This window comes from Dermochelys coriacea, chromosome 24, assembly GCF_009764565.3.
Source record: "Dermochelys coriacea isolate rDerCor1 chromosome 24, rDerCor1.pri.v4, whole genome shotgun sequence".
NCBI classification, from domain to species: Eukaryota; Metazoa; Chordata; order Testudines; family Dermochelyidae; genus Dermochelys; species Dermochelys coriacea.
Window position 1 is genome coordinate 6,984,368 of NC_050091.1, and position 24,516 is coordinate 7,008,883.

Consider the following 24,516-nt stretch of genomic DNA (forward strand, 5'->3'; position numbering starts at 1 on the left):
GCACTATTTACACACGAGAAAGGAATTAAAATGGGAGCCCTCACACATTGCAGCCCTGGCTGGGACCCAGGCATGAATTCATCCTGATGGAATGCCTCCCACGCTCGCTTCTATGTCCGTCCTTGAACACTGTGGGACGGACTCTTTGGCCTTAGACACTGCACTTGGGGCAGGGACGGGATGGAGAGAGAAGGCAGCACTTCCTGCATCAGGCGCCATGCAGGGTTGCGCTCACATCGGGTACATCCACACAGCCGCTGGGACGAGCCACGCCCAGCTCGGGTAGATGATCATGCACTAGATAGGCTCAAGCGAGCGCCGAAAAAAAAATAGCAATGTAGCTTTGGCAGGAGGCAAACCACTCAAGGACACGCTTTGGGGGTCAGGCGGGATAATATTCAGGTGGCTAATCCATGCCACGCTGCTGTTTTTAGGCACTAGCTCCAGCTAGCACGTGCATATCTACCTGAGCTAGGAATGACACCTCCCAGCAGCTGTGTGGAAGTATTTATACATTCTACTCTATTCTGTTCTATTGGCCCTCGAGAAGCACAGAGTAGCCACAGTGCAGTGTGCTCTGGCCCGGCCCCCTATGCTGAGGGACTGGGAGCAGGGCTGGTGCAGAGATAGACCAGCTAGGGAGGCCCCTTGCCCTGAGTGGACTCTAGGGGGCTGTTCACACCCATTTCAAGGCAGCTTTATGCAGCCAAGGTGGCATGTAACACCCTGAGGGCAACTCATGCCAGTTTTATATCAATGTAACTCCAGTGAGACCAAAGAACCAGGCTCATACATACTTGTACCAGCACTCATATGGCCATGCAAACTTGAACCAGTGCAAACTTGTTGGGGGGACAGAATATCTTCCCCTCATCTCAAGCGATTATTTCTCCTTTTCCTTGGAAGGATTCCCTTTGTTGTTGTTGCAAGGCCCTGGGGTCTCTTATTACAGTATGAGCCAAGGCAATGATCTCATTGGAAAGCAATGGTGTTAACAGATGGGCAGCATTCAAGTGTTTGTTCCCAGGATGGAAAGTTAAAAGAGGCGGTGTAACTTAGAGAGGCTCCCTTACAAAGACAAGATCCCATATAAGTCAGCTTTGTCCACTGGACTATGCTTAGGTGCAAAGCCCTTTAGGGGTGCTGAAGAGCATTCATCGCAGAAGCTTTGCATGAACCCCATTAGTCTTGGGGCAGCTTTCGTGGTTTTCTCAATCCTTCCTCTTTCTACTGAGACTTCCAAGAAAGGGAGGCTGCTGGCCAACATGCCGGGGATTTCTGGGACCCTGGCATCTGCTCACTGGCAAGCGAACAGAGCAAAGGGGCTTTCTAAGAACGCGCTTCACAAATGGCAGCTTTGAAAGGCGAACAGAATGTCCCGCCTGGAGCCGGCAGGCTGGCAAAAGGGAAAGGCAAAGGGACCTGAAAAACAGATGCCAATCCAACAGTCGGGACCAAGATGAGAAGTGAGAACATTGCGCACAACCAGCTGTTGGGGTGGGTTGGCTCATGACTTTATCCGCTCAGCTAGTGCTATAGATCTGTAAATGGGGATCACAGGCCTGCCTCACAGGGGTGAGAATAAATACTTGGAACATTTTAAATTGTTCAGATACTACAGTAATGTGATAAGTATCTAAAATATCCAGAGTAGAAGGATGGACAGTAAGCACTTTGATAAAGTGCCTTTCCTTTGATGACTACTTCTGAGAAGAAAACTGATATGAGTTCGTCTAAGGAAAGACTCAAAGTGAAGCACTTTAGAGAAGGAAGTTGAGGCCGTGCATGGAGATTCAGGAGATCTGGTTCTGCTACAGACTCCGGCTTTGTCTACACTGCCTCTTGCAGCGCTGAAACTTCCTTCGCTCAGGGTTGTGAAAACACCCCCCCCCGAGCAATGCAAGTTTCAGCACTGTAAAGTGGCCATGTAGACAGTGCTAGTCCCAGCGCTGGGAGCTATTCCCCACACAGAGGTGGTTTTATTACAGGGCTGCTCTCCCAGCGCTGGAGCAGCCACATTCGGCAGCACTTTAACATCGGCTGTGTAGACAAACCCATAGTTTGTGATCTCAATCACGTCACTTCATCTATGCGCCTTGCTCTCCAATCTTGAAATTAGGGATAACAGTACTTCAATACCTGATCGGGAGTTAGGAGACGTTCAGATATTATGGTGATAGATGGGAGCTATTTAATGGAGTCTAACAGGAAGATGAATATAACCATCTACAAAGCCTTGGAGTAGCCTCCCAAGAGAAATAATGGAAGACTTGCTGTTTGGGGCATTTAAAACTGAATAGGCTCTAGGAAAGAATCCAGGAAAATGGTGCTGTTGGGGTTTTGGAAATTGCTAGATTAGATCACATAACAGGTTGCTTCTATCTCCAATTTCTATGAACGCCTTAGGCTGTCTTTTTGTCACAGCACTGTCCCGCTACCTGCGGAAGCATGCATGCCAAGAGAGATTTGCACAACGGTTGCACTGCAACACCAAAAAATTTCAGGCATGATTTGCACATTGCTGTTTGCATGGTATTTCAGAAAAACATCTTCAGCTTGCATCCATTAAAGGAAACAGGCCTAGCCTCATGCCACAGGATGAAGTAAGCTCTTTAGCAAAAATGCAAAAAAAACACATTGCTGAGTGTTTAGTGTGTTATACTTTGGAACAGCGTAATTTTGGTATATGGAGCCAAACTATGGGATTTTAGTTGGGAGCAGCAGTGAATAGCTGGCAAAGACTGTTGACCACTGTAGTCCTCTGTTTATGGCGTCTGTCTGTCACTATAGAAACTATTACATCATGCCCTGAGCATTATAATTGGGAGATCGAACAGTACATTTGTTAGCTTGAGAACTTGCGATGTTTCGCCCCAAAGCGGTAGCACAAAAGCGCTGCTAGACAAGGGCCCAATGAGAACACCAAATTAACCCTTTGTTAGTGCTGAGGTTGCTACGTTTGCAGCGCCATAATGTAAGTTTCTAGCCATAGCAGGTGGCAAGAGCTGGACCTTTAAACATCACTTCTGATTACCATTTTGCTCCTTTCCCCACTTCAATCCTGACCTGAAAGTTGTAGTCAAGGCCCAGTTCCTCAAAAGGTATTCAGACTCCTAACTTCCAAGCCTTAATACCTTTGAGGGCTGGGCCCAGTGGCCTAACAACCACTTTTCACAGAAATGAATTCTTTGTAAAGCTACAAAGCGATCCCCTCCCTCCTCGCCCTTCAAAGGGCATGAAGCCTTTATGTCTGAGCAACAACTGACATCAGGCTGTGTGTGGCGGATGCAAGATGGTAAACAGAATGAATTGATTTTAAAAGGTCTAAAGACACATTGCAGGCAGACCTTTTTGGTATTCCAGCCACATGCCAATTCTTCATCGTGCACAGTAAATCCCTCTGCCACTGGCGTTAAATGCAGAGACATGTCAATGGGGTACAGAATAAAAATAATGGTTGCCCCATAGAGATTTGGGGGGGGGGGAAGGGGAGAGAAAAAGAGTGGTGAAGTTTTGAAGAAAGGTGAGTTTTGAACTATCCCCAAACTGGCAGGCGGGCATTTCAGCAGTTTGAGGACACTGCCGTCACTTTTAATTCCGTTATTAGAAAAGGAGTACAGATCATCAGATCTGATGAAGTGAGCTGTAGCTCACAAAAGCTTATGCTCAAATAAATATGTCAGTCTCTAAGGTGCCACAAGTACTCCTTTTCTTTTTGCAAATACAGACTAACACGGCTGCTACTCTGAAACCTGAATTCCGTTATTAGCATCCGGGGAATATATTCAGTAGTCCAGTTTTTGACTGAGTTGCAAAGCTTCCTTAAGTGGGGGAGGGGTTGGACACCCTACTCTGAGGTCCAAATTCCAGAGCCAGCATTGAAAATCTCAGCCCCAGTTTCTAATAAAAGAAAGTGAGCTGAGATTGGTTAGTGGGCCACAAACACCATCAGTGGTGGGGGAGTAAGGAATTCAAATAGTCCAGGGAATTTTTATTAAAAAGAGAGAAAGGGTTGGGGATGGAGGATGATAGATATGTTCAAGATGATAGAGCAGGCATTGATAACATGTTCCTACTTCCAGGCACTGCTGGATCACTCTCAGAAAGGACAAATGAATGCAGTGACCTTGTTCAAAAATTGGAGGAAACTCTTAGTTAATAAAGGTTCATGTTCTAAACAACTGCTTCAGAGAAGGAAAAATGGATTGTGATTACTGGCACATTTTCTGGTCTCTGAAAGCACTTATTTGAAAGGGAAAGGAAGTTTCCACCCTTTTACCAAAGCCGAGATAGTCTGTATTGAATAGATAGCCTTCACAGTATATACATGGTTACCAGGAAGCAAGGCAGCTTTGACGCACTTTACACCCACTACCTAGAAACAGAGCAGCCAAGTGGTGAAGGGGAAACCAGTGTACAAATTCCGTATTTGCATGTTTCCATAGCAAATCCCCACCTTTGCATGAAGCCACTGGACTATGGGAAGGGCTTGCATAGAGAGCATTCCTAAAAGTAGCTTAAAAGGAAGACACAGCCAAACACTTCCAGATGCCTCATCGCCATATACGAAAACTGCCAACTTTCTTCCAGTGGCAGAGGCCCAGATTCTCAAAAGGCGTTGGGGCCCTTAACTTCCATTGATTCCAATGGAAGTTAGGAGCCCAAATACCTTTGAGGATTGGGCCAGAGTGACCAGCTGCTGCTGTAGAAGGTGGCCATCTGCCTCATTGTTCAACGAAAGCAGACAGACAGTTCATTCAAAGTGGGGGTGGGGAGAATTACACAGAGCATTTTCTAGTTTAATCGTGACAATGTTTCATTTTTAACAATGCTGTCAAGAATTCTGCCAATCTTTGCCTCCCAAGCAAGAGCCGAATGCATAGAAGCAGCAGGGAAAAGACCCCATGAGTTAGGAACATGACCATCCCCCACTACATCACAAAATACAGCATTTGCCTTTTCAGACAGGCCTATGAAACAGCTGTTTGCCAGTGTGCCAAGTACCCTGCCTCCCACATTCCCCACCTATAAGCAATTTATCATTAGCACAAGTAAACAGAGCAAGCCTAAAGCTTTTGAGAGGGTGAGCAAGCATGATTCTTGGGTACACAGCACACTCTTATCTCATTATACATACCTTGCACCCCACTCTCCTGTAATCTCATACAGCTGGTTGCTTTTTCAACGCCAGCACTCATACTGAAGGAACCCCCCCATTGCTATACCTTTAAAAGCAGTCTTACCTACCACCCTCAGCTTGCAGTGAGTGAGGGCATCTGTGTAAGTCAAAAAGGTGGCAGCCATAGCACATATCCCTTTGCTGAGAGGAACCTTTGGTAAGATAACATGTCAGCATGATTGAACATATTGCTTCTGCAGCAAGATACAGCAGGTCAGTTGCCCTCATAATGCAGTCCCCTCATGGGGGAGAGAAGCTGTAGCAGTGAGGTATTTGTTTTTAAAGAAACTTGTATGGGACAGTTAATCCTGGGCATCTGCTTCAGGCAGGCATACTACTTGAATACCAATTGATGTTTTCTTGCCTTGGGCCTTGTATAGCTAGAACTATGCTGTTAGCTTATACAGTGGCTGTAATTAATAGTAAACCCTTGCCAGGTCATAAAAAGTGTGTGGTTTAAATAGAGATCATACTTACTATATTTGCATGGTTTATTTTAACAGAGAACAGTCTACAGCAAAGCAGGCAGGCACAATTGCAGAATAGTTGGAATCTAATACACCTGTTTAGTGAAGGCTGTTGCACTTTGGGTGCTGAGAAGAGGAACAAGTATTTCTGTACACATTGTCTGGAGCCTGCCTGAATGTCAGGGCAGTGCTGAAGAGACTAACCCTATCCAAGCTTAAACAAAAACTCTAAAGATTAAAGACTATTTGTGAAATGTTACTGCAACTGTTGAATTAGCCTCTCCCTTTGTGGTTGAGCCTCTGAGTGCAGCTGTTAGCACTTTTTATGTCACCCTGTGTGATGTTTAGCTGAACTCTTGCATGCGACTGTTGAAGAGGTAAATTGAGCTGCTCAGGGAAGAAAGATCTCCCCTCCCCCTTCTCCTTTTAAAGAGAGCTGTGATCTGCTGAACACGTTAAGATTTAAAGTGTTAGAGATGAATGTGAGCGTTTCCTTACTAACGCACAATTTTGGGTCAACTGAATATAATCATGGAGCAAGGGTTCTCACAACTTTCGCACTATGGACAGGATGTTGGGGATTTGTCTTGACACCTCCTCATTCACAGTTGGATACTATTGCTAAGACAGCTAGAGCAGCTGTACATGGAGTATGAGAAAAGCTACAATGCTTTGTCATCTGTGTAACTTGATGCAACAGCTGGATGCAAGCAGAAGTGGGACTAGGGTAGTAGGTAGTGCTAAGCCCTGTGAGAGCTACCCCAGGCCCCAGTACCATATATTCATTCATACTATAACTGAAGACATCTGCTATCACGGTAGGCTGGAAATTACATGCACATTAGTGAGAGAAGTTCACTACAGTCACAGCATACACTTGGCCACAAAATACTGTTATGGGATGCTACGGCCTTAACTTCCAGGCAGAGGAACAGCAGCAAGATTTAATTGTCCAGAAGTGAACAAAAACCACTTTATTGACAAGAGTAGGACCCTTATTTATTATGTAAACAAGCAAGCCTGACACTAGCACCATGTTTAAAGTCTAGGCTTTGTTTTACATTAGCTTCCACTTCAACCCTAATTCAGTCTGAACAAGATTTTAATACCAGTGAAGACTAACATACCTCATTTTGCTGAAAACCAAATTTAATATGAAATTATTGTGCATACAGAGAGGGAATCAACTGGCTCAGTTAAAAAAAAAATACCAGATTACTCCCTGCAAGCCTGTCCAGAGTGAATGTGAGAAATAGCTACTGAAGGATTGAATTGAGTATGTCAAATTAATGGATTCATGGTGCTAACTGCAGATTCAATCCAATTTAGTTGATTTAGTTTGAGAAAATGCTTACATTCAAATTAGCTTAGTTTTGAATCAAGACTAAAAAAATAGGTCAAAATAAAACACGACTAGGAAATAGCCAACAGTGGCTTCCAGAACACTCACCCAGCCATTAAAGAAAGTCAGGAATAATCCAAAGATTAAAACAATCTAATAAAACCAAAAACTCGTGCTGCAGCCAGCAAGTCATGGGGAACATAGGCATCAGTCACATAGCCGATCTGCGCCAGAGAAGCCTAGCAGTTTTACTAGAGTACATGAGGAAGAGACACTTTGTGGAAGTCAGGGTAAAAGAAGCAAAAAAGAAAATGCTGTGTACAGCATTTCAATAAAGGGATCTGGACTCACAGTAGCCATCTCTCTCAAGAGAGCTCTGTAAAAATGTACATATTTTACAGTTTTATAGACATTTACAAAGTTCTCTGTACAAGCCTCCCCACCCCCTGCAATGTTTATTTTATTTATTTATTTATTTATTTTTTTACATACTTACAACTGCACTCCCTCTCTTTAGGACTGCATGTGTTCTTTGAGACTCATAACAGAGGGGTCAAATAATGGCCTAAGGAGCTCTACTGGCAGCCTGTTAAAGTTGGCTAGCTACAGCAAGGTCAGGGCTTCTCAGCTTTCAAGATGACTGTACCCCTTTTCACTGCTGATGGAATGTAGGCATATTTCAGCAAAAGTTCCACTCATAGCTGATATTCTGGGTATAACCAGATATACACCTTTTTGCACTTCTAACTCAAGACACAAGCCACAAACTTAGAGACTCAATGGGTCCACAGGACCCTAGTCCACATTTCCAGTGAGCTATAATCACAACTCAGAGCTAAGGAAATGAAACTCATTCCATATACAGCCATCATACCAAAACTAATAAAAGCCTCTAGACAATCTGGAGTAAGAGCCGCTGGTGCTTTTGTTGACTTGAAGAACAGGAGCTGTTCCCCTTAGTGACAAGACTGCACTTGAAAACAGTACTCTTAGCATCCTTTCACAAGGCTCTTCAAGGAAGCAGTATTACTTGCTTCATTTTCTGATCTCTTTAGCAAAAAAATCCTCTTGTTGGTACTCTCAGTCAGACTGCATCACACTATCCTTTCGGGGTGGAGGGGAGGGGAAGTCACTCAATGAGATTCCCAGATGTTATTCTCTATGTTCCCTTGAAGTAGAGTGTCATAGGTATTCTTTCACAGCAGGAAGTGTGCAGTTCTCTAACTCCAGTTGCAAAGGAGAGCTAGTCCACCTGGCATTTAGGTCATTTATATCACTTCAAGACTCATCGCATCATGTAGGCCAAGCTTGCTCCCAGTCCAGCAAAGCCTGCAAAAGCCACCAGAACATTCCTGATGCTACCTTCTAGATCCTCTACATGGAAGAATTCAACAAATCCCTCCTGGAAGAAAGAAGTGAATTATTAATGGTCTAACATTAGCCATTTACTCAGAGGGTGGGGGGAGGGAAGAGGAAGAGGCGCTCACAATGCAGTTTGTCTTTATGAAGTTCTCATAACAGTAGCATCCCTGCACATCAACTGGAGACGAATCATGACAAACTTGTACCAAATACAGAAGCAATTCAGTACATTCTACCTGATTAAGGGAACCTGTCTAGTGGGTTGAGTGTGGAATTTGGCTCTAATTGCAGAATACTCATGGCATGACAGAACTCAATTCACCTTTGCACCTTCTGTTTCCCATCTTTAATTTGGGGATAATGTCCACAGGGCTTTCAGATATATGGATGAAAGTGCTCTAAGAGCAGAGTATCATAAAACACCAAGTATTTTTATTACACCAATTAAGTGATTCATAATCTGCTTGCACTGCTCCAGCCAGTAGTTTTAACTGGATTGGTAAATCATCCTGTATACTGTAGGCATATACAAGCATAGGTGTCACCAAGTGTCAGCCAGAGACAGGAAACTACTATTAGACTTATGGATAACTTCATTAACCACATTCAGTCCCTGCAATCTCTCACTTACCCAGCCTCTTTGGTTAACTAGCCAGTCTCGTTTGTCTCTGACAAGCACATCTGTGATGATCCCTGCTAGTGTGTTGATGCAATTCTCCTGGTTTATGCTCTTCAGGTGTTTTGCAACAAAGGCACCAAAAGAGAGGAGTGTCACAATTCTACCCCAGTTTGTTACTCCATCATTGAAAACATGGGTTGCAACGGCAGTCACTGACTTCAGATCCTCCTCATTCTTGATGTCTAGCTTCCGAAGCATTCCTGAAGTAAAAGATTAGCAGAAGAACATACACTGAGACTACAAAAGTAACTCACTAAGTCACTGCAAATACTATACAACAGGTAGTATAAACACCAGCAAAAATATCTGCCTTAAAGGCTAGACAAGTAATGTATATCTTTCCTCCCAAGAGGAACAGAGGAAGATGGGAAAACCATTATCTCCATGCATGCAGGCATTAAGTCTGGAAGCTTTAGTACACAGTTATATTAGCATGAGCTATTTTAGTTTGTTGAATTCTTTTTGAGACAGGGACCTAAAATGAAAGTGCTGTGACATTGCACACTTAAGCTTTGGGAAAAACCTCTATTAGCCAAATCACAGTACCTTCCTCCTCACTGGATTTAGAATGACAGATCAAACAAAAACCAGTTTCTTTTCAGCCTGTCTTTTGGCCTCTCCTTGAACAGGCTAGGTGAGTTAGAACAATTATGAAACTGTCACTCCTTTATTAGGTTAGTTATTAAAAGGAAGTCCAACCATTCTGACCCTATGGCTCCCTTGATGAATTAGCATACATTAGACATTTGAAGCTACTTTCTTGTTATAGTTAACATGTACAGGATTCTCCTCCAATATTAGTTCCCTATTCAGCACCAGGAGTTAATAGATTAGTTATCCAAAAATACTGTTTATCCCAGCATTACTCAAACTCATGAAAGAGGTACCATAATTTATTCAGGTGGCTTAATGCCAACTGTAAAGGCTAATGAATTCTATTCCCAGGGAACTCAACCCATTGGAAGTCCTTATCTTCTTTGATCTTAGTAAAATATAACCCTGTGGAAAGTCTACAGTATCTCAAATACTTTAGACTCTAAAATTTAATGAGTTACTTGAGGTTTCTCTTCAAAAAAAGAAAAAAGTTACAGTATTGCTCAAAAGTAGAAGTTCTGGGACTTCATATTATGGTAACTACTGTAACATGTGACTTACACAAATTTCATGAAAAAAGTTTTCAAAGTCTGGCATTTCAATAGAACCTGAAACTCAGAGCTTAGAGGAAACCTGAAATTCTGTTTTGCTATTACAAAATCAAGTTCGACACACTAGAAGAGAACTGAAGAAAACGTGACCTTCAGAAGCTCCCAGAAACTTCAGATTAGAGTATTACAAATCAAGAAGATTCAGGACACCCACCCATGGACATGGACTTTAGCATTCAAATTTCTGTAGCTATTTTAAGACTATTGTGCAGCATTACACACTTAGGGTGAAGCTGGTGCAAAATGCTAGAATAGTGTAATGAGAGACAGAAGTCAGAATAAATACTTGCTAGCACTTCTGTTCTACTGCAGCCTAGAAAAGGAAGGGGTCTAATCCATAAGTGGCTAACCTTTGGACAAGATTTACAATACATTTGCATGTTCGCCCACTTTTTGCACCCTACTATGGTTAATGTGTGACCATCTAGTTTTGCAGAAGTTAAAGGGTTTTCCCCACCCTCTAGATAAACAATGTTCAGTTTCGTTTTTGAAGAAACTAAGGTTCTTCTCTCCCCACAGCTTTTGGAAGAATACCCTGCAACTGGCGCCAAGAGCCCTGCAGAGCAGCCGGCTGCATTCAGCTGAGCCCCCGTCCCCACCCTGCTTCCCGGGGGAGGGGGGGGGGGGGAAGGTCTCCAGTCCCCTAGATCAGTAGTTTGCAACTTTTTTCCATTTGCGGACACCCCGGCTATCTTGCAGGGCCGGCCAGCTGCGGAGCAGGGCTTGAAAACCGCGGGCCGATGGCACTGGCAGCCTTGCGCTGACCCTTTAGCCACAGGGGTCCACGGAGCACAGGCTGAAAACCACCGCCGGGATCGCCCCCCCCCGCAAACCTACCTACCCCGGCGTGACTCAACAACCGCTGCCTCCACTCGGCGGGGGGGGCCCCCCACCTCCACTCGGGTCCAGCCAAAAGCGACAGGCCCCCGCCTGAGCCCGGCTCCCCCAGGCCCCCGCCACTCCAGAGCCGGGGCCAACTAGGAGCAACCCGGGGCCGCCGCCCCGCCCCACTCCGGCCGCCGCCGCCATCTTGGGCGCCCCCCTCCCCCCCCCGTGGGGCCGGGCCCCGCCCCTCACCTTGGAAGGCGATCTGGTGCTTCTCAATGACGCCGTCGCCGACCCTCCGCAGCGTCTCCAGCGCCTTCTCCATGGCGGCGGGGCCCGCTCCCCGCGGCCCGCTCGGCAGCCGCTTGTAGAGCTTCTTGCCGCCGGGCCCGCCGAGCTCCGCGGCCTGCCGCAGGTAGCGGCTGACGAGCTCCAGCGAGTCCTGGTACAGCCCGTCCAGGTCGTCGTCGTCCTCCGCGGGCGGGGTGCCGGGCAAGGAGCCGGCGGCGGCGGCGGCGGCGGGGGGCGGCGGCGGGCCCATCCGCTCGGCGTCGGGGTCGCAGCCGTCCAGTTCCTCTTCCGGCCGCCACAGCGAGGCCGGCCGGGGCCCCGCGGCCGCCCGCGCCGGCGGGGCGGGGGCGGGGGCGCCGCTCCGCGCGCGGGGCCCCTCCCCCATCAGCGCGCGCGGCCCCTCCGCCATCAGCGCGCGGGGCCCCTCCGAGGGGCCGTGGGCGCCCCAAGCGGCTCCGCCAATCAGCGTCGCCGGCCGGCCGGCCTCCGCCGCCGGGCCGGGGTCCCGCGCGCCTGGGGCCGGGGGGCTCCCCGCGCCGCTCGGGGAGTCCGGCGGGGAGGGGGCCAGCGCCGGGCCGCCCCCGCAGTACAGGTTGAGGCCGATCACCGCGTTCCGCTTTAACGCCAACATGGCGCCGTCTGCTCCCAGGTCGGACAATCAGTGAAGGCGGGCGGCGGCCGCTCCCCCTATATAGAGAGGGGGCGGGCCCCACGGGCCAGAAGGGGAAGTGATGAATGGAGTGGGTCATCGGAGGGCGGGGCCTGAGAGGAAGCGGGGGGCGGGGCTGTGAGTGAATGAGTAGGGGGCGGCGTGGAGGGGAGCACGGAGGCAGGGAAGGGGGGGGGGAGGAGAAAGCAGGAGAGTCTGCTCTGAGGTGGGGGAGGGGAGACGGGGGGAGGGATCCAGACAGCGATGGAAAAATCCAGCCTCGCTGGCTTTGCGCCTCCTGCGGGCCGGGGCGGGGAGCCGCTCTCCGACTGCCTGTGGGTTTCCCCACGCTGGGCCCGGACAGGGGACGTATTTTGCTTCCCTTTTAAAGAAAAGAGAGAGGGGCGGGGGGAAAAGGGCAATTCTGGACTTTCCAATGGTTCTCACTGCAGATCTATCAATCCTTAAACTTAAAAAAAAAAAAAAAAAAAAAAGGGGGGGGGGGAGAACCCAGATCGTAAAATGCACCCCCCCCCCTCGTGGGGGTGGGGAAAACCCACCAGGAATTAGACCCAAAAAGAGCACCGAACGGGTAGGCGACGCCTGCGTCCTTCTTAACGTCATTGGACGGTGGGTCCCAAACGAGCCCACTTGACAGGGTGATACGTCAATGGCTTACTTACAGGCCTCGCTTTAAACCATCGTCAGGGAAGTTGCAGCCTTCTCTGGGATGAATCCTGCAAGCTGCTTAACAGCGTACAGCAACATCGTACCCAGTTTCAGGACAGGGAGTGAAGGAAAGCATTGCAGCCAATGCTAAATGAAGGAACTGTGCAGGGTGTAAGTGTCAGATTAGGAATATGATGAAGACACCAGGGTAACACACTGAGGATATGTCTACATTACAGCCGCTACAGCAGCACAGCTACATACTTATGATGTTAATATTGTATATTATATATCATGGGTAAGAACTATTCAGTAAGCCAGATGTTTTTTGCACAAAAGCAATTTACTAGGTCACAATAGGTCTACCAATGGGTCATGAGCCCAAAAAAGTTGAGAACCACTGCTCTAAGCAAGGGCTTAAGATGCAGTATTGCCAAGGTGGACTACACCAAGTAGGGGGAATGAATTGTTTAGAGTAGGAGTCTCAAACTGGGGGTTGGGACCCCTCAGGGGATCACGAGGTTATCACATGGGGGGGGGTCACAAGCTGCCAGCCTCCACCCCAAACCCCACTTTGCCTCCAGCATTTATAATGGTGTTAAATACACAAAAGTGTTTTTAATTTATAAGGGGGGGTCGCACTCAGAGGCTTGCTATGTGAAAGGGCTCACCAGTACAAAAGTTTGAGAACCACTGGTTTAGAGGTATAATTACAAGAGATGTGGTGAAATTGAGCTAGATTTAACAGATGGTGGAATAGCATCCCAAGCGAGGTTCTGGAAATGTCATTGCTTGAGAGTTATAGCTACACTGGACAAAACACTAGAAAATGTGGTGTATGGAATAACATGACTCTTACGTGGCTAGACAGACCAAATACATCTTTTCCAGTTTCTGTGATTTCATGGGAAGGATTACTGTGCAAACCTAATGCTGCCTGCTCTTATCTACACTGGAACATTTCCCTTAACATCACCTTCTGTACCAAATGACTGGAGGACAGCTAATATGACACTACTTTTTTTAAAAAGCTCCAGAGGCGATTGTACCAATTACAGGCCGGTAAGCCCAACTTCAGTACCAGGCAAATTGGTTGAAACTAGTAAAGAACAGAATTATCAGACACATAGATGAACATGATTTGCTGGGGAAGAGTCAACACACTTCTGTAAAGAGAAATCATGCCTTACCAATCTATTAGAATTCTTGGAGGGGGTTAACAAACGTGGACAAGGGTGAACCAGTGGACTGTACTTGGATTTTCAGAAAGCCTTTCACAAGGTCTCTCATGAACGATTCTTAAGCAAAGTAAGCAGACATGGGATAAGAGGGAAGGTCCTCTCATGGATCAATAATTGGTTAAAAGACAGGGATTGGTAAAAATAAATGGTCAGTTTTTAGAATGAAAAGAGGTAACTAGTGGTGTCCACCAGGGGTCTGTACTGGGACCAGTGCTGTTCAACATGTTCATAAATGATCTGGAAAAAGGGGTAAACAGAGGTAGCAAAATTTAAGATGATACAAATTACTCAAGATATTTAAGTCCAAAGCAGTCTGCGAAGAGTTACAAAGGATCTCACAAATCTGTTTGACTGGATGACAAAATGGCAGATGAAATTCAGTGTTGATAAATGCAAAGTAATGCACATTGGAAAATAACCCAACTATATATGCAAAATAATGGGATCTAAATTAGCTCTCATCACTCAAGAAAGAAATCTTTGAGTCACTGTGGCTAGTTCTCTGAAAATAGCTGCTCAATGTGCAGCAAAAAGAAAAGGAATACTTGTGGCACCTTAGAGACTAACAAATTTATTAGTCTCTAAGGTGCCACAAGTACTCCTTTTCTTTTTGCGGATACAGATTAACACGGCTGCTACTCTGAAACCTGTCAATGTGCAGCAGCAGTGAAACAGCTAATGTTAGGAACCATTAGAAATGGATAGACATTAAGACAGAAAATATCATAATGCCACTCTATAAATCCATGGTATGCCCACACCTTGAATACTGTGTGCAGTTGTGGTCATCCTATCTCAAAAACAAAAAATTAGAATCAGAAAAGGTACAGAGAACGGCAACAAATATGATTAAGGGTATGGAACAGCTTCCATATGAGGAGAGATTAAAAAGAGTTTGGAAAAGAGATGACTAAGGGGAGGATATGATAGAGGTCTATAAAATCATGAATGGTGTGGAGAAAGTGAATAAGGAAGTGTTATTTACTTCCAGGGATCACCCAATAGAATTAATAGGCAGCAGGTTTAAAACTAACAAAAGGAAGTATTTCTTCACACAACACACAGTCAACCAGGGGATGTTGTGAAGGCCAAAACTACAACTGGGTTCAGAAAAGAATGTGATAAGTTCCTGGAGGATAGCTCCATCAATGACTATTAGTCAAGATGGTCAGGAATGCAACTCCATTGTCTAGGTGTCCCTAGCCTCTGACTGCCAGAAACCGGGAGCGGAGGATGGCAATGGAGGTGTGAGGGGGAGATTGCTCAGTGATTGCCACATCTGTTCATTCCTTCTGAAGCCCCTGACATTGGCCACTGTCCAAAGACAGGACACTGAACTGGACGGACCATTGGCCTGACCAGTGTGGCTGTTCTGATGCTTGTATTTTACTCCCTGGTCTGCTACAGTCACTTGGCAGTGGGATATACCCATGGGCAGCAGGTGAACCCCCATTTTGGGGAGGCTAACCCGCCGGCCCTGCCCCTTCCACCCAAGGCCCCAACCCTTGCATGCCGGAGCCCCAAAACTTGCCCCTTGTTCCCAGCGCCAGGCCGAGCTGCTCCCACCCCCCAACAAGTGCCAGGCCAGCCCCAACGCCAGGTTGAGTCAAGTCGTGCCCCGGAACGCCAGGCCGACACACTGCCTCCCGCCTGAGTGCCGGGCTGAGCCGTCCCCCACCCTTGTGCCGGGCAGACCTGGCGCCCCATCCCCCGTCCAAGCTGGTGGCCCCAGTGCCTGGCCAAGCCACCTCGCTCCCCCACCAGCCCCCTGCACCCGCTGCTTGCTCTCAGTGTCCATCCTCACTCCCCTGCCCTCGAGGAGCAGTGGGGACCTGGGGGGCAGGAGGTGGAATGCAGGTAGGCAGGTGGCAGCAGTAGGTGGGGGGGGGGGCTTCTGGGAAGGGGCAGGGTCACTGCAGCCCAGGTGTCCTGGGGTGAGGGCAGCTGTGCCAGTGAAGGCTTTGCCTTCCCTGACCTTTTATACCTGCCATCCATGGGTATACCACATAATGAAGCCCACAGATATGAACACCACATCATGGAGACCTACTTGTCCTTGAGTTACACAGATAATATACAGTCCTGTCTATACTAGCACCCCACCATAGCAATGGTCAGAAATCCAACTCCTCGGGTGCACATTGCCTTTCTGGTCTGGGGTGGGGAATGCGGAGGTGAAATGAGAGCAAGCTGTGGAAAGGGGTTTAGTCCAGATGACTGTTTCTCCCCTCCCTTTGCATGGTTGTGAGCATTCAGAAAGGCTTTGAAGTAGGTTTTGAATTTAACACTTGGCTGATGAGAGGGGTGGGGAGGGTTGCCATTCACACCTCCGCAGTTGCAGTTGTTACTTTGGTTACATCTACACTAGAGACCTTGCTGTGGCACAGCTGTACCTATGCAGTTGCACCGCTGTAAGATCTCTTGTGTAGCCACTCTATGCTGATGGGAGAGAGTTCTCCCATCAACAGAATTAAACCACTTCCAACAAGCATCGATAGCTATGGCCGTGGGAGAAGTTCCTTACCCATCCCCCAAGCTGCCATTCCCACTGGAGCATTATAAAAACATGCAAGTAAGCAGGAGAGAGGTCCATGTGTATAAACTAGTGCAGTGTTCAGGGCGCCAGCTCGAGCTCTGACCTTGAGCAAATCACTTAGGACATATCTACATGGGAATAGAAAGTGAAGCTAAATCCAGTGTAGCTGGACTGGAGAGAACCCCAGCTGTAGACTAAGAAAGGTGGGAGTCAGATTTCAGAGTAGCAGCCGTGTTAGTCTGTATTCGCAAAAAGAAAAGGAGTACTTGTGGCACCTTAGAGACTAACAAATTTCACTGAGGTAGTTTATCCCATCTTGAAACCCCACAGTAAGCTGCACTGCTACAAATCACAGCTTATTTTATGCCCCAATTCATCTAGACAAGGAGATTTGCCCTGATGGATCTTCACCAGTATCTGTCATTGTGGTAAATCCCAAGTGAAGAGGAGTCCTGAGGTTCAGAACACAGGTTCTGGGAGGTGTGCACAAACCAGAGGGAAGAGAAGACTAAACACCGGAATGGAACTGGTTTAAGGAGATGTCTGAAGTGAAGAGGATTTGTGGACCATCAGGGAGGCGAGAAAAGGGCAACCCTGCAGCTGGAAGAAGCCTGCCATGGGGTCAGGGAAGGGGCTGTGAACCATGCCACTAATAATACATTCATTTGCTTTTCATTTGATAGTCTGAGCACACTCTACAAGGGTAAATAAGTATTATTGTCTCCATTTTATGGATGGGAAAACAAGCCCAGAGAGGAGAAGGGACTTGCACAAAGATGAGCAGCAGAGGCAGGAGTAGAACCCAGGAGTCCTGATGCCCAGGCCCTTGCTTTCTCTGACCGCTAGACCACACTGCCTCCAACTAGACAGCCATGTGCAATTTGACATGAGTGAAATAATCACTTTGTTCTTCCCCCCTTAAGCAGATGTTAAAATTAAGCTAGGAAAATACTTAATCTAGGAAAATGCTGCTATGTAATAAACATGGATTGGCTTTGTGCTCAAGCTTTGAGCCTGGAGGAGATAAGAGGATGCCTGAGTTCTGAAGAAAACAGCATGACTCAGATCTGTATCTAACATAGCTCACATTCCTCTGCAAATGGAGGGGGAAATCTCTCACTCACCAAAGGCGTAGTTAATCACTGGTGAAATAAAACAAAGTAGATTTAACAGTCACAGGCCCTCTTTGTTTGGTGCAAATCACTTCCTTTGCAAGAATGGTCTGTTCAAGCCAAGCACTTCTGTGAATGAGCAAAATCATTAGGAAGCTACCAACTTCCCTTCACCCCTCTGTCTCCCCTAGTTTGGAGGGAGAGCCCTTCAAGTCCTGATTAGAACCAGTACGGGGTGCAGAGCGTCAAATCAGCATCCCATGTATTGAAAGATCATCTTGTGTCTGCTCACTTCTGGTCTGTATTTATTATTGGCAATAAGGATTTGCTTATTGGAGGCAGCTGTGTGGCACAGTTGTGCCCTGCTGTTTCGGTTGAATGCAGTATTTTTCACTTCCTGCCTTAAGTTCTCGGATGGTGCTGAGGCATGCTCTTAAACAGCTGGCGTATTTTAGGGGTCCGTGATGATTCTTGTCCAATGCTGTAGGAGCAGGATGAATGAAAGGTGCTCTATCAATGCAGGATATTATTTGATAGATAGCAGAAGAGGCCGGATAATGGAAGCTAAGCCTTGATACCTGGGAATTTTAGCCATCAATGACCAACCACTGGAGTAACTGCAGCCGTGCAAACCTCTGATGTAGACATGCAAAACTGTTTTCAGCCACAAGTCGTAGTGATACAACTCATTCCTGCTTGATACCAGAATCAGTTTGTGATCTTGGGGCTAGTAAAGTGGCTCAAGACTCCAGAGTGCTGGGTTCTATTTCTGACTATACCACAGGCCTGCATGGGGCTGGGCAAGTCATTTCCCCTCTCTGTCCTTCTGTCTCTTAGATTCTTCAGGGCAGGGACGGTCTCTCACTATGTGTATAATTATTGCAAAGTGGGGCCCTGATCTCGGTTGGGGCCTTCAGACAGTGCTGTAATACACATAAATATTGAAACAAATCATGGCTCAGCCAGCCTACATTAGGAGTTTGCACTGCTGCAGCTATTCCACTGGCTGTAATTGGGGCAAATCCCCACTTTTGACTTTGAAGTCACTGCCTGGTCAAAAGCCTTTGCTTTAGAATTACCCAATACAAGTGAGCCACATCCACACAGGCTGTGTCTGCGATAGCACTTTCCTGAGCAGGGGTAGACAACACAGGGCTAGTGGGTGGCTCCTGAACCCTGTATACCATTGCTACCAGATCACAGGAAAAAAGAACAGTTACTGACCCTATAGTAAGAGGGGTTCTTTGACGTGCTCTCCACACAGATCCTATTCTTGATGTGCACATCCCCCCAGCTATTCCAGATTGCTGGCCAAAGGAACCCAGTGTCCGTGGGGGCCACACCTGTCCCTTGTGTCCCCTTGCGCCCCTACCTGAGGGCATAAAGAACCCAACTGTCCCTCAGTTCCTTCTCCAGTACAGAATCTGATACGAGCAGGATGCCATAGTAGGGGGGATGGAGGCAGGCCATAGAATCCACCTCAAAGAATTATAGTTACGGTAGGGTAGTGGTTTTCAACTTGTGGTTCACGGATCACCAGGGGTTCATAGACTACATTTAAGATTTCCAAAAGGGTCTGCACCTCCATTTGAAATTTTTAGGGGTCAGTCTGCAAATAAGAAAAGGTTGAAAACCACTGCTGTAGAGTAAGTAACTGTTTTCTTCTTTGAGTGGTGATCCAAATGGATTCCACTTTTGGTGACCAACAAGCTGCTAATTGCTTGTTGGTGAGTATTCCGTGTCCTACTTAAAAAATGCCTGCAAGATCACCTACCTAAACTGGAATCAAACCTGGAAGGGTCTAGTAAGGAACAGGGCCTTGTAAAGGTGTGACTTAAGCTCCTGTAGCCACCCTGTACATTTCAGATGCAGCAATATTCCCCAAACAGGCCGCAGAAGCTGCCTGAGCTCTAGGGTGGAACTGCCCTGGCTAACTCGTAACACATCCTTATACAGTTGGAGATCCACTCGAATAATCTCTCTGTGGCTATAAGTTGCTCCTTAACACTATGAGCAAAGGCCAGTCCGAATGATCTGGTCCTGTCCACATTAAAATAAAAGGTCTGTCTGCCATGAAGTAAGTGAATTCTAGCTTCCCCCAGGGTTGAGATTTAAGAAAGAAACCAGGAAGAGAATGGTTTCAGAGTAGCAGCCGTGTTAGTCTGTATTCGCAAAAAGAAAAGGAGTGCTTGTGGCACCTTAGAGACTAACAAATTTATTAGAGCATAAGCTTTCGTGAGCTACAGCTCACTTCATCGGATGCATGAAGTGAGCTGTAGCTCACGAAAGCTTATGCTCTAATAAATTTGTTAGTCTCTAAGGTGCCACAAGTACTCCTTTTCTTTTTTCAGGAAGAGAATGGATTGGTTCTCACAGAGCTCTGTGGCAACCTGATGTTCCTTTTCTCTTCCTGTCTCTCCTGTAATTATGGCTGAACCAACCAGCATATCTGAGGTGGCTTGATCTGTCTCTGTGGGGAGGGTGATTTAGCCTGAGAGACTAGAGTTAGTCGGAGAACAACACTTCCATTGTGCGACAAACTTTTGAGGTTTCAATATTTGTTTTCATTTCACAATGGACTAAAACCAAATATTTTTACAAGATGGGATTGTGTCTAAATGTCTGTTTTCAGCTCTGAAAGATTAGGTTTTCGATTTGGGTCTCTCTGAGTGAGCGGAGAGTTCAGGAATCTTCACATCGAAAATGTCATCAAAACAGATACATCTCTGCAAAATATCTTAGCTTTGATGGAACCATAGTGTTTTTTGACAAAAAACACTGAGTGGGAAGTGTTTCAACTAACTTCACTAGAGACAGCAGAGGAAGTAGGCTTCCTAGAGGAAGGTTAATCAGCCCAGGGAGTCAAGTAAGGCCAAAGGGTACTGTGGTGAGGGCACTTAGGGGGTATCAGGTGCCTCAGATCCTAGCGAGCGCCCCTTCCTGGCCATCCATTAGGATTGTATGAGAGGAATTCAAGCCTCTATAATCAGGATTCCTAAGGGTGTTTCAAGCTCCTGGAACTTGAATGGAGTCCAGCCACTACCCCAATCTCGAAGTCCCTGGGCACACTCCTTCTATCTGGAATCCGCCCCTCCCGCCTGTTAGAACGCAGTCTCCAGCCCCCTAGCTCATCCAGGTGCAGTGCTGACCCTTCAGGCTCCCCAGTATCAAACACACCCCACTCCCAGAACTGCATCTCAAAGCTGTGAAAGCTTCTAGTTCTCCCCCCCTCCCCCCCGCGACACACACTTTGTTCAATCTATCAGGTTTATGCTCTTTATATTTAATCATGAAATCATACAAACCCAAAAAGCATCCTAAACTCAAAGTCCCTCACTAGATCACTCTTTCCTTGGGAGATAGTTTATGTTCAGGCAGGCAGGGTCCTCCACCCCATTGCATACCCTGCCCCTGCAGCAGCCTCCTTTGTCTCAGGGCTTGTCTATATTGCGACGTTGTCAACAAAACTTTTGTCTTTCATGGGTACTTAAAAAAGCCCCCGCCCCCCCAAAAGACAAACGTTTTGCCGACACAAGTGGCAGTGTGAATGCAGCTTTATCGGCAGGAGCGCTCTCCTGCTGACAAAGTTAACGCTGCTCGCAGAGCTGGAAGTATTTTGTTGGCAGTACCGACAGCTTTTGTTGCTAAAAGCTGCGTAGTGTAGACAAGTCCTTAATCTGGTGCAAGGTGTTTCCCTCCGGAGTTCCACCACGTCCCTTTATAGAGTCCTACTAAGGTCACCTGCTTCTTTTGTTCTGCCTTTTGGTCATTTTTCATTCATCCCAACCCTGCCTTCAGACAAGGGGAGGAACAGGAATTGGCTTCTCCCACAGAGAGCAAACCTGTTCTCCCAAGCTGTTTCACTTTGAATAGGCCCTTGAGTGCTGATTGTTCACCATTGTTTCTGGCCTGGCAGAGACATGACAGCCCTGCAAACTCACAGGGGATCCATATACATAGAGGCTTTCCATGATGTAGTAATTTTATGATCTGAATTTTGGACAATAGTGTGAAATTGTAAGTGCTCCAGCCAGAATCCTCACTTTGTCACACAGGCAGGGCAATCCCTATGACAGGGCTGCATACAACACTGTAAAGTCAATAGTCATGTGATCAAATTAATAAGGTCAGCTGGTATTGAGCAATAATCTTGATTACAATGCCAGTCAATAGGTGAGAAACTGATATCAGTACAGAATGATAATAAGAGCAGGCCCAAAACAACTGAAAGTAAAAATACTCAAATCATTATGTCATAGAGGACGACACGAAAGTAGCTTCACAACTCTGAGGCAGTGGAATTGCCCCTCAGGGACGATATGTCCCTGACTGGTGGATGGCCAAGTGACTCTCTGCCTATATATTAATCATTTCCTTTTCCAACTAGCAATAAAACTTCAGGCTTGGTGACTGCAGGAAATCCTATGCCTGGAGTTGTGCTGTACCTGAACATACAAGAGGCCGTTCTATAGGGCGTGCTCCACAGAAGCACAAGAAAAGGAAAATCTGAAGGTGAGATCTGTAAAGGAAATGACTCTGACCCCGATTTTCCTCTGACACTGGGTTTTACATCAGTGTAACTGCATTGAAATCAGTGGAAAACACAGTAATAGTAACCCCATCTACGTGTGTGCTTCTTCACCATTGTTACCCGCAGTGAAGCCGGACAGCAGGAGATTTGCCTGAGAACACTGGAACCACTGAAACTCCATTGAAATCAGTGGAATTACTTCTGATTTATATTAATGCCGGAGAAGAGAATCAACTCCAATGCCTTGAAGTGGGAGGGGCAGGATTTCTGGATAAAAATAGCACAGGCCCAAGAGTGGCCTCTCAACTGCACAGTGGGAAAAGGGACAGAAAAGGAGATCCTTGGAAAGCAGTAACACCCCCCCCCTCCCCCCGTAAATGTAAAAGTTACACCTATCTTGCATAATTCTTCTTGTGCTGGTCTAGTTCACCAGCTCCTGTTTACAGTTTACACATGGACAGTCTCTATGTAACAAACCAAAGTTTGGCACTGAACAATGAATTCCAGGCAAGTTATTTTTGCTTCAGTAGATCAAAGTGTTTCCTTTTACTGGACCAACAAACAGTGTCAGGCCCCCCAAGGTCCATTCTTTAGCTCTGAGGACTCTATCCTTGCTGGGTATTGAATTCTTGCCACTAAAACCAATACAGGTTTAAAAAGGCTTAGGAGCTGCTCAGAGATCATTCAGGCACCACAGGGCAAGACCTAGCACATATTTCCCATCAAGTGCTGAGCCTTGAATACACACACAAACATGGGCAAAGCACATACTTGGCATAAGACACAGAACAGTATGTTCCTGCCCAGGGCACAGTACAGAAAGTTGCACTCATGGCCTGGCTGGGGAACAGATGAACTTGTTTTGAAACATCTAACAAGGATCTAATATATTTAAATAGAAAACTGATCTACAAAAGTATCAAGTCCCCTTTATGGCTGTTTGATAGGTCTTTAATTCAGATGCATATATTTCAAAGTGGCTATAAGACTGAGATGTGTTTCAGCATCAATTATAAATGTGGTGGGAAGACAGGGGGAGTTTTCATTCATTTCTCTTTCTAGCAGGAAAGTTAGGTTAGGCCTTCTCTCATTGAAATCAATAGGAATTTTGCCAGGATTTTATCAGGAGCAGGATTGGGCCCTATTGTAAACATGCAAGTTTCTCTCTCTCTCTCTCACACAAAGTGCTGAGCACAGGATCAGCGTTAGGCTTTTCTAAGGTGCCTCTTCTTATGTATGCTGGTATTACTGCATATTCCCTACAAATGAAATGTAAACCCTTAGAGCTAGTCTGGTTTCAATAAGTGATGTCAGTGAAATGAAATGCTGTGATTTAATAATAGGATCTAACTGCAAGGAGAAAGACAACAGATATTAAACCTTAAAACAAATCAGAGAGGTATATTTTAAATGCAGGAGCTTATTTTCCAGTCTTAACATCAAATTCCATCACCATTGTATTGAAGTTACTTTTCAAAATAAGGTATAAGGTGATCCATGTGTCTAGGTTCAGACCCATAGCACTACTAAACCACTGGGGATGGCTACCTAGACTAAGCTCTGAGTTGGAAAAATTTTCATTCCCTAGGATCATAGTTCAAAATCCTGGTGGAAATCAACTCAATGCTCTGCCCTTACACAGCAGATAAAAGGAGTTCCACAGTTTTCTGTTAATAGAAGTCTTTCAAAGGAGACTTTAAATATTGAGTTAGCATTAGCTCCCCCCCCACACTTTTACAGAACCTAGATTTCATAATGGTAGATAGATGTTGCCCCAGAATTCTTTACCAACTTCTCCCCCCCATCACTGCTGGTTACTGCCCTCACCCAACACACAGCTCCATTTCAGGGGGACCAGATGGACTGTGTCTGGTTTTTGGGGTGATCAGTGTAAAACTAAGTACTTTAGTTAAAACATTAGCTTAGGGAAGAGCTTTGTGCTGACTTCAATCAGAACCCAGAAGAGCGCTGATTTCCAAATTCTTGATTAGCATCTGCCACTTCACTCACTTGATCTCTATTATTGATTGGCTGGTTTTTTCCCCCCCAAATCAGTAAAGTGGGTCAAGATGGGAAACTCTAATCACTTGCACTAATATTTGCCAGATTACACTCTTACCAGAAATGTTATATTACAGTTATAGAGATTGGAGAGTCCCATTTGCTTTCAGCTGTACTTTTGTTTTCTATTTGGTGCTATACACATTTATCTCAAAGTGCTAAACATAGGATGTAGCCTAAAAAGAGCAGAGGTAAAGAAGGCAGGCGTTGGTAGGATCAAGACTACCGTACACAGATACCCTGAAACTAGAGATTATTCAACTGAGAGGGAAAATATTAGCCAGGACCCTTGTGTTATCCTCGTCTCATTCTTTGTTTTCTCCCTAGACTCAAGCTGCAGAAATCTCTCTTGTTTTGGATGCAAGAT

The 24,516-nt window shown here is 46.2% G+C and overlaps 1 protein-coding gene across 1 annotated transcript; it reads right to left on the reverse strand.

Moving 5' to 3' along the window:
• Nucleotides 1–6,605: 6,605 nt before the first annotated feature.
• Nucleotides 6,606–12,015, reverse strand: MCL1 (MCL1 apoptosis regulator, BCL2 family member). Its single transcript, XM_038383114.2, has 3 exons — nt 11,312–12,015; nt 8,982–9,229; nt 6,606–8,390 (listed from the first exon to the last, which is right to left on the reverse strand). Exons 1-3 carry the CDS (start codon nt 11,979–11,981, stop codon nt 8,274–8,276), a joined length of 1,035 nt encoding a protein of 344 aa, XP_038239042.1. The 5' UTR covers nt 11,982–12,015; the 3' UTR covers nt 6,606–8,273.
• Nucleotides 12,016–24,516: the final 12,501 nt, after the last annotated feature.